General features: G+C 42.6%; 5 protein-coding genes across 5 annotated transcripts; 2 read left to right on the forward strand and 3 right to left on the reverse strand.

The window, feature by feature from the left end:
* The first annotated feature begins 542 nt into the window (after window positions 1–542).
* On the forward strand, window positions 543–870 carry LOC114566457 (histone H4). The gene has a single exon (XM_028594928.1). It carries the CDS (start codon window positions 549–551, stop codon window positions 858–860), a length of 312 nt encoding a protein of 103 aa, XP_028450729.1. The 5' UTR covers window positions 543–548; the 3' UTR covers window positions 861–870.
* Window positions 871–2,504: 1,634 nt separating this feature from the next.
* LOC114566458 (histone H2A) lies at window positions 2,505–2,942 on the forward strand. Its single transcript, XM_028594929.1, has one exon. It carries the CDS (start codon window positions 2,535–2,537, stop codon window positions 2,916–2,918), a length of 384 nt encoding a protein of 127 aa, XP_028450730.1. The 5' UTR covers window positions 2,505–2,534; the 3' UTR covers window positions 2,919–2,942.
* Window positions 2,943–3,761: 819 nt separating this feature from the next.
* Window positions 3,762–4,195, reverse strand: LOC114566441 (histone H3). The gene has a single exon (XM_028594912.1). It carries the CDS (start codon window positions 4,170–4,172, stop codon window positions 3,762–3,764), a length of 411 nt encoding a protein of 136 aa, XP_028450713.1. The 5' UTR covers window positions 4,173–4,195.
* Window positions 4,196–5,983: 1,788 nt separating this feature from the next.
* Window positions 5,984–6,696, reverse strand: LOC114566438 (histone H1-like). Its single transcript, XM_028594909.1, has one exon. It carries the CDS (start codon window positions 6,620–6,622, stop codon window positions 6,020–6,022), a length of 603 nt encoding a protein of 200 aa, XP_028450710.1. The 5' UTR covers window positions 6,623–6,696; the 3' UTR covers window positions 5,984–6,019.
* Window positions 6,697–8,760: 2,064 nt separating this feature from the next.
* Window positions 8,761–9,319, reverse strand: LOC114566447 (histone H2B). Its single transcript, XM_028594918.1, has one exon. It carries the CDS (start codon window positions 9,302–9,304, stop codon window positions 8,927–8,929), a length of 378 nt encoding a protein of 125 aa, XP_028450719.1. The 5' UTR covers window positions 9,305–9,319; the 3' UTR covers window positions 8,761–8,926.
* Window positions 9,320–15,091: the final 5,772 nt, after the last annotated feature.

A 15,091-nucleotide genomic window follows, 5' to 3' on the forward strand; every position in this document is an offset into this window, starting at 1 on the left:
GGAGAAAACTGGAATGTTTCATCCTCTCCCATTACACGAGGCTCTAAATATTTAAAAGTACAAAACTAAACTACAGAGGCAGGACCATGTGAAATATCGTTAAAATATATCTATAAATAACGAACAAAAAGGAAGAAAAACGCTTTGTTGTTCTGAAAAACTATAACCTAATGCGGAAACATTGTGGGCCTACTGCGCAGGCGTCAACACTCCCAGCTGAAGACAGTAACAGAGTGAAGCGGCAGTTCCCACAGTTATAAATCTCCATTAAAGGTTTTTAACCCCAAAACTACACGACTGGACATGTTCTAGCAGGGTAGTGATTCCAGATTGGGCAGAAAGTATTAATAAACTATTAACAACATCGGCAATCAAGGCTGTAGGCCTATGTGAAATATAAACAAAGCAGTAACGTGTGTTGATTTGTGTTGACGCCTGCGCAGTCTGCCTGTGTTGGTGACATGTCTTCTCATACGTCCGCAGATAAGATATAAATACAGCCGGTTGGGGAACGTTGACTTCAATCGTTTCATCGACTGAACTGAAAAATGTCCGGAAGAGGAAAAGGCGGGAAGGGACTCGGTAAAGGAGGCGCCAAGCGTCACCGTAAAGTTCTCCGTGATAACATCCAGGGCATCACCAAGCCCGCCATCCGCCGTCTGGCTCGCCGCGGCGGAGTGAAGCGTATTTCCGGTCTGATCTACGAGGAGACCCGCGGTGTGCTCAAGGTGTTTCTGGAGAACGTCATCCGTGACGCCGTCACTTACACCGAGCACGCCAAGAGGAAGACTGTTACCGCCATGGATGTGGTGTACGCTCTGAAGAGACAAGGTCGCACCCTGTACGGTTTCGGAGGCTAAACTACTATCTGACAACAACACAACGGCTCTTTTAAGAGCCATACACTCTTTCTAAAGACCCTTCCTGATATTCTGAATTATGAATTTATTATAAAATGCGATACCACTTAATTCCTTTCAGATCCGATACCAAGTAATAGCCTAGCTGGTACCGCCAATACCACATTTTTTACGTATTTTATTTGTAGTGTGACGCGACAACTTTTTTAAAGTTAAAAAAGAAGGTTGTAGGCTTACAAATTCCAAATTACAGCTGCATAATGAAAAGACCATAAACTACTCTGATATTTAATAAAGAACATCTCAGACTTATACAGTAAAAGAGGTTGAAAATAACACCAAAAAAAAAGATTGCACTCTGAACCTTATCACAAAATACTCTATGTCGACGTTTTGCTGTTCTTTACAACATGTAAATCAGGCACCGTTGAAAAACGTTAACTCAAATTTTTAGCACAAAACATTCATGTTTACAAAAATATAAAATGAAAATAGGCTCCCCTGGCCAGCTCCGTCACAGAGCCGCAGTGCACACACAACTGACGGGCGGAAGGAGAAGTAGTTCCTTCCCCTAACCGGATAAAATTATACTTTTCTGGTGACAACAAGTTACTTATTACATAAAAACTCACTCCAAATTCCTTCCATTAACGCCAGTATCTTGACCACTGGAACCAACTCATTTACACTAGTTTTAAATTTATATTTTTGGAATTAATGGTCAATAAATCTCATCTGAAATTATAGCTTACCTATTTCTTGTGTAAGGGAAAAAGCAGAAATGATGAACGAGAGGAATAAAGGTAATGGACAACCACAGAGATGTAGGCTATTTGCACTTACTACTTGTTGTCTGGAGTTTGTTTACCTTAATTGTAAGTCGCTTTGGACAAAAGAGTCAGCTAAATGACATGTAATATAATAATATATGTCAAAGTTTAGTCAGGATAATGCTATGAAATTGAATACAACACCCACAATTCAATGAAAATAGAGATCAGATCCTTAATTTCACTCGCGAAGAGCATTGTATGAAACCATCCGTGTTATTTCAGCGCAATACGGTTGAAATAAACCCAAATTTCTATTTAAAACTTTGAAAACGGGGGGGTTAAAATATGTGACTGCCTTACATCGCTATCAGGCTGTCCTTTGCTCCAGTTTTCCACTTTGGGCCGTTCAGTCTCTCTGCAACAGTTACATATTTCGGTTCATAAAAGTTTCCTCTTGTCTCCACAGTGAACGGCCATAATCCCTCATGTTAATTATCTTGTATTTGTTTATTCTATAAACCGCTGAAAGTCTGACCCAAAAAACTAATCTGCGCCGTAATACGCGTTTCTTTAGGAATACATTGATAAAATATGTCAAAAGGAAATTTTACATTGAGCCTTTAGACTACATTTGGTAATGTGTGTTAACATGATTGTGTCAACCCCTTGAACGTTTGTTTTCAAAATACAAAGGCAGTTTACAGAATGATAAAGGGAACAATAACAATATGGGATACATTTCATTGACTACAGCTTTGTCTTGACTGGTCTCTTTTCTGATTGGACGATCACAGTAACGCTCGGTCTGGCCAATCAGGAAGTAGCTAGGTGTATATAAGGCCGCTTTCGACCCCATGTTTGTACTTTTCTCTCGAACTCAACGACAGAAGAAACGCGAAAAATGTCTGGAAGAGGGAAAACCGGAGGCAAAGCCAGAGCGAAGGCAAAGACCCGCTCCTCTCGTGCCGGGCTCCAGTTCCCAGTCGGCCGTGTCCACAGGCTGCTCCGCAAAGGGAACTACGCTCAGCGAGTTGGCGCCGGAGCTCCGGTGTACCTGGCAGCCGTGCTGGAGTACCTGACCGCTGAGATCCTGGAGCTGGCTGGAAACGCTGCCCGCGACAACAAGAAGACCCGTATCATCCCCCGCCATCTGCAGCTGGCCGTCCGCAACGACGAGGAGCTCAACAAGCTGCTGGGCGGAGTGACCATCGCTCAGGGCGGCGTGCTGCCCAACATCCAGGCCGTCCTGCTGCCCAAGAAGACCGAGAAGCCCGCCAAGAAGTAAACACTCGGAACCGGCTTCAACCAAACTAACAACAACGGCTCTTTTAAGAGCCACACACATCTCACTAAAGATAAATCCTTATACTTCCATGAGTCTATGTATATAACTAATCGAAATGTATTCTAAAATTACTTATAGATATTATTTCACCGTAGCATATTACTTATTAGTAACACACACAAAATGTTATCCCGCTTATGTCCTGTAATTTTACAATGTTTACACACATACGCACGTACACGAGATCCTTTTACATACGGTTGTGAATTAACTAAATATGAGTCACCACCCAAATGACATGTTAATTCTGGAGCTTGTGAGCACACTCGCACAACATTAAGTATATTTAAGATGTGATTGACTTATACTTCACAATATTATACTTCGCAATATATAGTCTAAATTATAGGGAATTCAACATCACAAGTCTATAATTATACATGAACAATCACTAGAGCTAGCATCAAATAAATCCAATGCTAATTGCATATGCCCGAGCTGTTGCCTACATAGTATCGTTACTGTGTAAATGTTTTCTGCCATTATATTTATGCAGTACAGTGACCCCCGTATTTCTCCCTTCTTCAATAACAGTTCATTACCGTCAATAAGCAATTTATGAAGATTGCCAGGATAGCAGTCGTTTCCTTTTAATAGTAAATTATGAAATAGCGTCTCAGCACTTCCGCTGTTATTTTGTGTGTCTGTATCATTGGTACCTGTTTCGGTTTATATTATATTATATGAACATGTGGGAAACAGTATTGTCTCAGGACTGTTGCTCTGTTAAGGTTTGTATGTGGCTCTTAAAAGAGCCGTTGTGTTGAGAGCAGTATGGTGAGTTTAAGCCCTCTCTCCGCGGATACGGCGGGCCAGCTGGATGTCTTTGGGCATGATGGTAACCCTCTTGGCGTGGATGGCGCACAGGTTGGTGTCCTCGAACAGGCCGACCAGGTAAGCCTCGCTGGCCTCCTGCAGAGCCATGACGGCGGAGCTCTGGAAGCGCAGATCGGTCTTGAAGTCCTGAGCGATCTCCCTCACCAGGCGCTGGAAGGGCAGCTTGCGGATCAGCAGCTCGGTGGACTTCTGGTAGCGACGGATCTCTCTCAGAGCCACGGTGCCGGGCCTGTAACGGTGAGGCTTCTTCACTCCGCCGGTGGCCGGGGCGCTCTTACGGGCAGCCTTGGTGGCCAGCTGCTTCCTGGGAGCTTTTCCTCCGGTGGATTTACGGGCGGTCTGCTTGGTTCTGGCCATTTTAACTTCTCAGTTTTCTCTGTGCTCACAGCTCAAGAAATAATTTTGCTAGGAGTGAACAGCGGCTTTATAAAGGAACTGCCGGAGCAAGGGCAGCGCTGATTGGTCCAGACCGGGAGACACGTGGTCTGGAGCTGATTAACTATTGGACAAAATGAATTCAAATGTAGACACTCACACAGCAGCTGGTTAGATAACGGCTGCTGTCTCAACAATGGCACATGTAGACAATAAACGGTTAGGCTACATTATTTAAATGACTTTCTATAACAATTTGAATGTTTAATTTGTGTTCTTGTGGTTCATTTTTCCTGCTTCCTAGATTTAACACTTCAAAGTAAAATCGAGTTACTGTTTGATTGTCATTGTGATGTCAGAACATTATTTGTCTAAGTTGATGTTGAAAACAACTGATGCAATATTTCTTTATCATAACACATCTGGTTAGTTACACTGTCACCCAGTTCATCCAAGTTATGAACTGAAGGACTTCAAACTTTATTATATTCTTATAGTCTTTCGTTTTTTCTTAATAAATTAAGTGGCCACAGCAACCTGTTCAGTTCAGTTTGTGGTTTCCATGTAGCTCTTCATATCTGCAATATCCCTGCGTCTTTGTCCCTCCAATTTTCAAAATACGTTGGATGCAGATCATTCAGATAATAAGATCTTTCCTGTTGGAATAATCTTAGTTTTTCTCTGAGATCTAAAGACCACAGACCACTGCTTCTGGACATATTTATTTTCTCATCTTAAAACAACCTGTTCAAGCTTTTAATTTTTAATTTATAGTCATGTTTGTTAGAGCTGAAAACAAACGGCTTCCATTTCTCTTTTTGTGATGAATTGATTTAATTATCTGGGTTATTGTATCTATTTTTTTTGAATCAGAATCAGCTTTATTTGCCAGGTATGAGGAACTAAGCTTTGGATTATACAATGTGCTATATCTACACAATAAACAGAGACAGTATAGACAGGTTGAGGCAGTAGAGCAATGAAGAGTGCAAAGTGTGCAGAAGTGAATTATTTTATGATAAATTATTATTATTTTAATTATGGAGCATAGTGCAAAGGATGCTGGAATAAATAAGTATTATGTTATTATATGAGTATTATATATGAACAGCTCTGAAACAGCTAAGGGTGAGAATGAGCAAGACGTCTGTATCTGTGTATTATGTGTGTAACGCTGTTCTGTTTGTATTTATTTTTTTACTTGTGTTTAGAGGACCCCCCTAGACAATGAGATGCTACATGTTAAGGGTCTATCCTTCCAGCTAAAAGATTTAGAGGTAGATTCATAAACAAATGTAAGTTAAGAGGAGACAGTGTTACTCTCTTCTTGTGTGTTAGCGCCATCCTGTGGCGGTCAGAGGACAAAGCACTGAGAGACCATTTCCTTTTCCTCTCATATGTGGCACAATGATGCAGGGTAATACTGAGATTACTACTAAGCTACTCAAGCTTCTGAGGCGATATCACTTCACAACTAACATAATCTAACCTCCACTTTTAAACCACCACTAAAAAGAAATCCTTTGATAGACTGCATTTAAATCTATGGATATTGATCTTGTTATGATATTGCAGGGCTACTATCACAGAATTGGAAATATCCCTACTGTATAGGAGTCCTAACCCTAATACTTCAACTAATGGGGGATAATGCAAACATTACTATTCACTAGCATATTTCATGTAGATCAAAGTGCTTTGATAAAATAAATATTAGAAAAACAGTGTAAACGGACATGATAATGTTGTAGGAAATCAGCTTTTTGGTGAATGTGTGGTGGCTCTTAAAAGAGCCTTTTGGTGCACGGAGTGCAGGTTAAAGAGCCACTTTACTTCTTGGACTTCTTCGCTGCAGCTTTCTTTGCCGGAGCTTTCTTCACAGGGGTCTTCTTCTTTGCGACCTTCTTAGGGGCAGCCTTCTTGGGGGTAGACTTTACTGCTGGCTTTTTGGCAGCTTTCTTCACAGGAGACTTCTTCGCTGCCGGTTTCTTGGCTGCTGGTTTCTTGGCGGCGGTTTTCTTGACTGCAGTCTTTTTCACAGCGGTTTTCTTCTGCGGGGACTTGGCAGCGGGCTTCTTCACCTTAACGGGAGTCTTCTTGACCGCTTTGGCGGTTTTAGGCTGAGCCTTGGGGAGCTTGAAGGACCCGGATGCACCGATCCCTTTATTCTGGACCAGCTTTCCGTCGGTCACCAGCTTCTTCACGGCGGTATTGATGCGTTTGTTGGACTTGTCCAGGTCGATGCCTTTGGTGGCCAACGTCTTTTTGATAGCGGGAAGCGACGTGCCTTTACGGTCCTTAGCCTCAGTCACGGCGTCGAGGATGAGCTTCGGGAGGGAGGGTCCGTCACTCTTGGCCCGGGGAGCTGCCTTCTTCTTGGGGGCCTTGGCCGGGGCTTTCACCGCGGGAACTGCTGGAGCTTCTTCTGCCATGTCTGTGTCTTTCTCTGTCGCGTTAACAGTCTGCTGTGTTCCCAGTCTGGCAGGAGGCGGGAGTTATAAAGCCCATGAGAACCGTGGAGAGTCAACCCACAGCCGCTCCGGTGCCCTGCTGAAAATGTGGCGACACTTTGTGTTTTCTCTTCCACAATTTGGGGATAAAAATCATAGAAGAGAAATGTTTTAGAACACAATAGTTATGGTAGTGGTGAGCAAACCTTCTCCCCTTCACACTGAGCTCGTGTTTGGCGACGAGGACTCGTTTATTTGATTCCAGGAGGCTTCAAACCTCTCGGATACACGGTCATTTTGGACTACTCGCAGCGAGTTTTCTTCACATTTTGTTTTAAGAAAAGTCTAAAAGTGATGTGTATTAAATGCGACAGTGGTGTTCCAGAAAGCAGAGACATGTGAGGATAGAATACAAGTGAAATAACTGCATTAATGTGTTTTATTTTGTTTAAATTTGGGAAGTTTTCAGTGGTGGTAAACACACTGGTGATGGGTGTGAATAGGCAGTTACCTGACACAGGTTTATCCGCTGGCATTGATCCTTGACATGATGGGCCTCCAAACACAGGTTCATAGTCCTATCTTCTGATGTACACAACCCTGACTCTGTGTCTATCACTTCAACCAGCTTAAATTTGCCTCACAATCTTTCTGTAACATGATCTGATCAGGTCCATGTTATTTATAATAGGCCTCATTGTGTCCGTTAATAAAAATGCAAAGAAATATGCGTAAAATTTGTTTTTTTACTAACATGAAAGCTTCAGATTGTATTGTAGGCCTATGGAAGCCCAATTCTGGTTTGCACGTTTTTTTTTTTTTTTTTTTTAATATAGCATGTAGCCTACTGTTTGAAAAGGGCAAAGTAGCTCCCAAAATATTGTTTTAAATTGCCTATACATACCAAATGCAGATAGGCCTACAACAACCATATATTTTGTAAGATGCATACATCTTGGATAATTAAATGCTGTTAAGCTTTATAAATTCTGCAAGAAAATAGCTCTTAGTGAAGTAATTGTGTGGTTTTTAAAAGAGGCTTTTAACTAACTTTATCTAACAACAGGTTTACTTTGTACCTTTTCACAGCTAGTGGGTAAAAAAAATATTGTAGCTTAAATGTAAAGTGTATGAGTTATAGAACCAAGTATGACACAAAAGCAATGATAATGACCAATTAATGGCCATTATATTATACGCAATATTAAGTATTGCATATTATGGAGATTACAATAGGCTTGTTTCTGTACATGTACAAACGATTAGTGACAACATTCATGTGTACTTTATTTTTATAGAAACTGTACTCGCTTAGAAGAGGTGTGTTGCTCTTAAAAGACCCATTGGTTTAGTAGATTACAGCTTAATGTCAAGTCTCTTCAGTAATACAACTGTAAGGCAACAAGCAATAAAGACAGTAATAGTGCTTGGGGAGATTTTAAGGGACTTTTACAAGAGAGAACATTCATGGATAGTTACAAAATGAACAGAACCATGCTTGAATGAAACTTTGCTCTCTTAGAAGAAATGTGGCTCTTAAGAGCTGTGTTGTTGGTGACGGCCTTGGTGCCCTCGGTAAAAGGCAAGCTGGTCACAGCTATAGAGTAAAAACAAAATAGTAGCCTAAATGTAAAGTCTACAAGAAGTAATAGAACCAAGTTTGACACAAAAGCAATGATAAAGACCAATTAATGCCCATTATATTATACGCAATAAGAAGTATTGCACATTATGGAGATTACAATAGGCTTGTTTCTTTATTGTACATGTAAAAACGATTAGTGACATCATTCATGGGTAGGCCTACTGTGTTTTTATATCAACATGATTGAATTAAACTATGCTCTCTTGAAGTGTGGTAATAGAAAAAAGTAAAGCTAAGACACAAAGCAATGATACAGATAGAACGTTGGCCATTATAAAAACCCAATTGAGTACATTTGTAGAGATTACAAATGGTTTTTTCTATTGCCAGGTCAACTTTAGTGTCAGATCTGCAGTATGTGCCAGACAATTGAAATTATAATTTTCCTGACCCAGTGAAAGAAAGAGGCAGGTACAACAGGTAATAATGTAGGTGTTCAGAAAATTATTACATTTAATATTTACAATCAATTTCAAATACTGTACTGTTAAGATCATACTTCTAATGGAAGGCAATGATAATTTGTATTAAAAAAAAAACAACAAAAAAAAACACGTAACTGAATGATACTTTGCTCTTTAAGAAGAAGTGTGTGGCTCTTAAAAGAGCCGTTGGTTTGGTGATTTACATCAGCGGGATGTTTACTTGGAGCTGGTGTACTTGGTGACGGCCTTGGTGCCCTCAGACACGGCGTGCTTGGCCAGCTCCCCGGGCAGCAGGAGCCTCACGGCGGTCTGGATCTCGCGGGAAGTGATGGTGGAGCGTTTGTTGTAGTGAGCCAGACGGGAGGCCTCACCGGCGATGCGCTCAAAGATATCGCTCACAAACGAGTTCATGATGCCCATGGCCTTGGAGGAGATGCCGGTGTCGGGGTGGACCTGCTTCAGCACCTTGTACACGTAGATGGCGTAGCTCTCCTTCCTGCTCTTTCTCCTCTTCTTGCCGCCCTTGGCGGCGGTCTTAGTCACGGCTTTCTTGGAGCCCTTCTTGGGCGCTTTCACGGTGGCTTCTGCTGGCATGTTTGCTTCGGATAGGAACTCCTGAAACAGATAATAAGACTGCATCCCAGACGCCTCTTTTATCTGCAACTGATGCAAATTCGACTGTGCTGTTGCTCGCACAGGATTGGCTGAGCTTTGTGAGTGAGACTGAGCATGCGCCAACACAAAGTAACCGTCCCAGAGCCGTTAGAAGACATTAACGGCTCTGAACCTTCCTAAAGCTGATGTTATTTTAGATATCAGACTTGTAACTTGAATAAATAAATTATCTTTAATAGTGTGATTCTAATGGCCAAACAATGTATCCATGGAACTAGATTCATTGTTTCCAAACCAGTTTTTGTATAGTTTATCCTAACAAGGCTTTAATATTTAGGAAAACATGCACATTTCGATTCCTGACTAGACCTATATTTTATATCTTGATGCGTTTTCTTTTTTAACTTTCTCATGGTGTATGAGGTATTTAATTTAATTATTTTAAATTTTTATGCTCTTGTATGTTTGTCAAATGTTATATTTTCTATATTTACTCTTTTTGTACTTAAGTAAACATGTATAAGCCAGTTTTGGTTGGTACACTAAATAAAGTTATGATGTGAATGTACATTTTCTCCTTTACATTTCTCCTTCGTAATGAAGGAGAAATAAAAAACTTGTAACCGAAGAATATATCAATCACATAGTGAAAGGTTGTAATAAGTTGTATGTACTGTAGGTACTTGTACTTATATTTCCATGTTGTGTTACATTCACAATTATTCAAATGCTGTTCTTTTACCGGTTACTTTGCAGATAAACTACCCCCATTACAACAATACAACAGGGACGCCTTTTTATTGTGATGGGATAAGTGTTTTATAAAAGACAATAAGACTTTTTATCATGGGGGGGGGGGGGTTGTTATCAGCCTTTGCAACAACTGAAGTATTTCAGGGTTGACAAATAATCTAACAAGTTTAACTTAACGGTCAATATAAAAATAAAAAATTCCTCGTCCTCCGCCCCACCGAAACCAGAGTCGTGGCTGGTGCCCAACTGAAACCAGAGTCGCGGCTGGCGCCCCACCGAAACCAGAGTCGCGGCTGGCGCCCCACCGAAACCAGAGTCGTGGCTGTTGCCCAACTGAAACCAGAGTCGCGGCTGGTGCCCAACTGAAACTAGAGGCGCGGCTGGCGCCCCACCGAAACCAGAGTCGCGGCTGTTGCCCAACTGAAACCAGAGTCGCGGCTGTTGCCCCACTGAAACCAGAGTCGCGGCTGGCGCCCAACTGAAACTAGAGGCGCGGCTGGTGCCCCACTGAAACTAGAGGCGCGGCTGGCGCCCCACCGAAACCAGAGTCGCGGCTGTTGCCCAACTGAAACCAGAGTCGCGGCTGTTGCCCCACTGAAACCAGAGTCGCGGCTGGTGCCCAACTGAAACTAGAGGCGCGGCTGGCGCCCCACCGAAACCAGAGTCGCGGCTGTTGCCCCACTGAAACTAGAGTCGCGGCTGGTGCCCAACTGAAACCAGAGTCGCGGCTGGTGCCCAACTGAAACTAGAGTCGTGGCTGGTGCCCCACTGAAACTAGAGGCGCGGCTGGCGCCCCACCGAAACCAGAGTCGCGGCTGTTGCCCAACTGAAACCAGAATCGCGGCTGGCGCCCCACCGAAACCAGAGTCGCGGCTGTTGCCCCACTGAAACTAGAGTCGCGGCTGGTGCCCAACTGAAACCAGAGTCGCGGCTGTTGCCCCACCGAAACCAGAGTCGCGGCTGTTGCCCCACTGAAACTAGAGTCGCGGCTGTTGCCCAACTGAAACCAGAGTCGCGGCTGGTGCCCCACCGAAACCAGAGTCGCGGCTGTTGCCCAACTGAAACCAGAGTCGCGGCTGTTGCCCCACTGAAACCAGAGTCGCGGCTGGCGCCCAACTGAAACTAGAGGCGCGGCTGGTGCCCCACTGAAACTAGAGGCGCGGCTGGCGCCCCACCGAAACCAGAGTCGCGGCTGTTGCCCAACTGTAACCAGAGTCGCGGCTGTTGCCCCACTGAAACCAGAGTCGCGGCTGGTGCCCAACTGAAACTAGAGGCGCGGCTGGCGCCCCACCGAAACCAGAGTCGCGGCTGTTGCCCCACTGAAACTAGAGTCGCGGCTGGTGCCCCACTGAAACTAGAGTCGCGGCTGGTGCCCAACTGAAACCAGAGTCGCGGCTGGCGCCCCACCGAAACCAGAGTCGCGGCTGGCGCCCCACCGGAATCGTTCACCTAACGGGAACTGGCAACATGGCCGAGACCGCACGGGAATGGCTCTTGGACGATTCGTTTATTGTGGCTTCATTTGATTTAATTGTCAATCTTAATTTTCAATAAACAAAAAAAAGATTCATGTGTCTTTGTTTTCTCTCTGTTCACACTACAAACAACAAAAATGATGTATCTGTGCTGAAGCCAGACCTTCCTCCACAGCGCTGTGGGAATAGAGCTGGTTATGCGAGAATCCACGGCGTACCCTCGCCGCCCCCTCTGGGTCTATGCTGAACCCTAAGCGGTAGCCTGAAGTGCATCCATCCGAAAATGTTGTTCGGCCGTGGCTTGGTAGCGTTGCATTTCCCCTGGGTCATCTCCTGGTTCTCCTTCTCCATAAACAACGTGACATCAAGGAGAGGGTTAACTTCTCCTGCTCCAGATTTCCCACCGTGGTCAGAAAGAACAGGGGAGACACTTTGGTTCTCTCACTATGACTCTAGAGTCTGTACTCACTCTGGAGCCAATTGCCGTCACTCCCTCACTTCTCCCTCGCTCTACCACACACTCCCCATACACACACACACATGCTGGCTCAACGCACACACAAGTATACCGTCCTGATGTGTTTCACCTGTTCCTGATTCCTTGTGTCCCCTGTCCCTTGTTTAACCTCGTTACCCTGTGTATTTAGTCTCTGTTATGTCTTTGTCTCTTGTCTGATTATTACGTTCTGTTTTCTGTTGTGTTCCCTGTCGTGTATTTCCTTGTGTATATTATTTACTTCTAGTAAGTGAGCCAACCCAACGTGTAGGAGCGGAGAGGAGACCCCGTATGTGTCGTGTACGGTCTGATAAGTCTGGGACCCTGAATGACAACAAGAAGCTGCTTGGTCGGTTCTCTATCGTCATCGCGTCAACCCACCAATAGCGCGCCAGGTGGATAAGCCAGTTTGTGATTGGTCCATTGTGACGCTGTCCGGTGTGACGGAGCGAGCCAACCCGGTACGGAGCGAGCCAACCCGATACGGAGCGAGCCAACCCGATGTGACGGAACAAGCCAGTTTGTGATTGGTCCACTGTGACGGTGTCCGGTGTGACGGAGCGAGCCAACCCGATATGGAGCGAGCCAACCCGATGTGACGGAGCGAGCCAACCCGATATGGAGCGAGCCAACCCGATGACGGAGCGAGCGGAGCGAGCCAACCCGATATGGAGCCAACCCGATATGGAGCGAGCCAACCCGATGTGACGGAGCGAGCCAACCCGGTGTGACGGAGCGAGCCAACCTGATACGGAGCGAGCCAACGAATGGGCGCCACACGGGAACATTATTGTTAACTAATCAGGCTAATATTAGTTATTATAATATCAGGCTAATAAAACTGAGTTGAAAACTCTTCTTTTCAAAGAGGCGTTTAATTAGACTATAGTGTGGTTATGCCGGCTTATTTTGTTTATGTACTGTAATGTATAAATGTTGTGTATCCATCCATTTGTTGTGAAGCACTTTGTGATTTTTATCTTTGAAATGTGCTTTTCAAATACATTTTACTTGCTTACTAATATCTAATTAGCTAATTATTAATCTTGAATAACAATATTTGTGTTTTATTTACAGGAGAAAAAAGATGGGGTGACCAGCCCGGTGTGACGGAGCGATCCAACCCCATGTGACGGAGCGATCCAACCCGATGTGACGGAGCGAGCCAACCCTATATGGAGCGAGCCAACCCGGTGTGACGGAGCGAGCCAACCTGGTACGGAGCGAGCCAACCCGATGTGACGGAGCGAGCCAACCCGGTACGGAGCGAGCCAACCCGGTACGGAGCGATCCAAGATAAAAAAAATTTAATTGTTAAAGTTCTCTACATAGACATAACAAATTTGGGTAAATTGATAGTTAATTGTCATTTAAGTTTTAACAAACATTGCATTTTAAAATTAACAATGTTTAATAATTATTAGTGCTGTAAATTAACAGTTTAGTCACACATTATAACCCTATATGCTAAATTAGGTATCTGGTTATGATTAAAAAATGTTTGTAAACCTTTTAGGTTACCATTTTTAAAACATCTATAAGCATTACAAACTAGTTTGTTTGTAAATAAATATATAAATGTTAAATTGTATATATTAAATGTATATAAATATAGATATACAGTACAGGCCAAAAGTTTGGACACACCTTCTCATTCAAATGCGTTTCCTTCTTATTTTCACGACTATTTACATTGTAGATTCTCACTGAAGGCATCAAAACTATGAATGAACACATATGCAATTATGTACTTAACAAAAAAGTGTGAAATAACTGAAAACATGTCTTATATTTTAGATTCTTCAAAGTAGCCACCCTTTGCTTTTTTATTAATAAGGGAAATAATTCCACTAATGAACCCTGACAAAGCACACCTGTGAAGGTAAAACCATTTCAGGTGACTACCTCATGAAGCTCATTGAGAGAACACCAAGGTTTTGCAGAGTTATCAGAAAAAGCAAAGGGTGGCTACTTTGAAGAATCTAAAATATAAGACATGTTTTCAGTTATTTCACACTTTTTTGTTAGGTACATAATTCCACATGTGTTCATTCATAGTTTTGATGCCTTCAGTGAGAATCTACAATGTAAATAGTCATGAAAATAAAGGAAATGCATTGAATGAGAAGGTGTGTCCAAACTTTTGGCCTGTACTCTATATATGATTATGAGATATATATATATATATATATATATATATATATATATATATATATATATATATATCTCATAATCATACACACAGTACAGGCCAAAAGTTTCTATATGTTACAAGTTACTTCATTGCAGCAGCAACAATGAACCTGTGTGTTAACCGGACATCAATATGTGCAATGTATTAGCAGTTACCTTATAAGAGCAGAATACATATGCTATGTAATATGAACAATGTATGAACAACATGTACAGATATGTGCGATTTAGCAGTAACGTTATAATAGTAGTAAGAATAATATAGATTTATGCAGTGTCTTAACAGAACATATTTTGATAAAAACATAATAAATATGGATATCTAGTATGAACCATATAGATAGATATGTACAGTATGTACAGCTATGTGCAGTGTGGTTACAGTACCATTGTAGTGCCGAAACAGTAACACTATCTGACCAGGACACAGGCAGCCTTGGTCCGAAATTGACATCTTTTAGGACTCCATTTGGATATGTGATCATATTAGTCCCCTAGGAATCAGAATCTCTGTGATTGGTGATTTGGGTTGTTTTGGCTATGTTGGCAATTATAAATTACACTAGAAAATTCCGGAAGAAATTTTGACAGTGTGCCTACTACTTGGTGCACATCCGAATAACACTAGCTAAGTAGATACATAGGTCACACTTTCACTGGGAGAGAGAGAGAATATGAATATGAATAGGAGTCTGATGGATTTAGGATGCTTAAAGTACTGATTATTTACATGGAGTCTGGTGGGTTTAGGATACTTAAATTACTTATGATTTACATGGAGTCTGGTGGGTTTAGGATGCTTTACCAATCCCAGCTTGTAGGCCTGCTCATATTAAAAAAATATATATA

This window comes from Perca flavescens, chromosome 13, assembly GCF_004354835.1.
Source record: "Perca flavescens isolate YP-PL-M2 chromosome 13, PFLA_1.0, whole genome shotgun sequence".
NCBI lineage: Eukaryota > Metazoa > Chordata > Actinopteri > Perciformes > Percidae > Perca > Perca flavescens.

What these genes read in the sequence shown, in the direction of transcription:
- LOC114566438 (XM_028594909.1), bottom strand. Translation starts at nt 6,622, where the DNA reads ATGGCAGAAGAAGCTCCAGCAGTTCCCGCGGTGAAAGCCCCGGCCAAG.
- LOC114566447 (XM_028594918.1), bottom strand. Translation starts at nt 9,304, where the DNA reads ATGCCAGCAGAAGCCACCGTGAAAGCGCCCAAGAAGGGCTCCAAGAAA.
- LOC114566458 (XM_028594929.1), top strand. Translation starts at nt 2,535, where the DNA reads ATGTCTGGAAGAGGGAAAACCGGAGGCAAAGCCAGAGCGAAGGCAAAG.
- LOC114566441 (XM_028594912.1), bottom strand. Translation starts at nt 4,172, where the DNA reads ATGGCCAGAACCAAGCAGACCGCCCGTAAATCCACCGGAGGAAAAGCT.
- LOC114566457 (XM_028594928.1), top strand. Translation starts at nt 549, where the DNA reads ATGTCCGGAAGAGGAAAAGGCGGGAAGGGACTCGGTAAAGGAGGCGCC.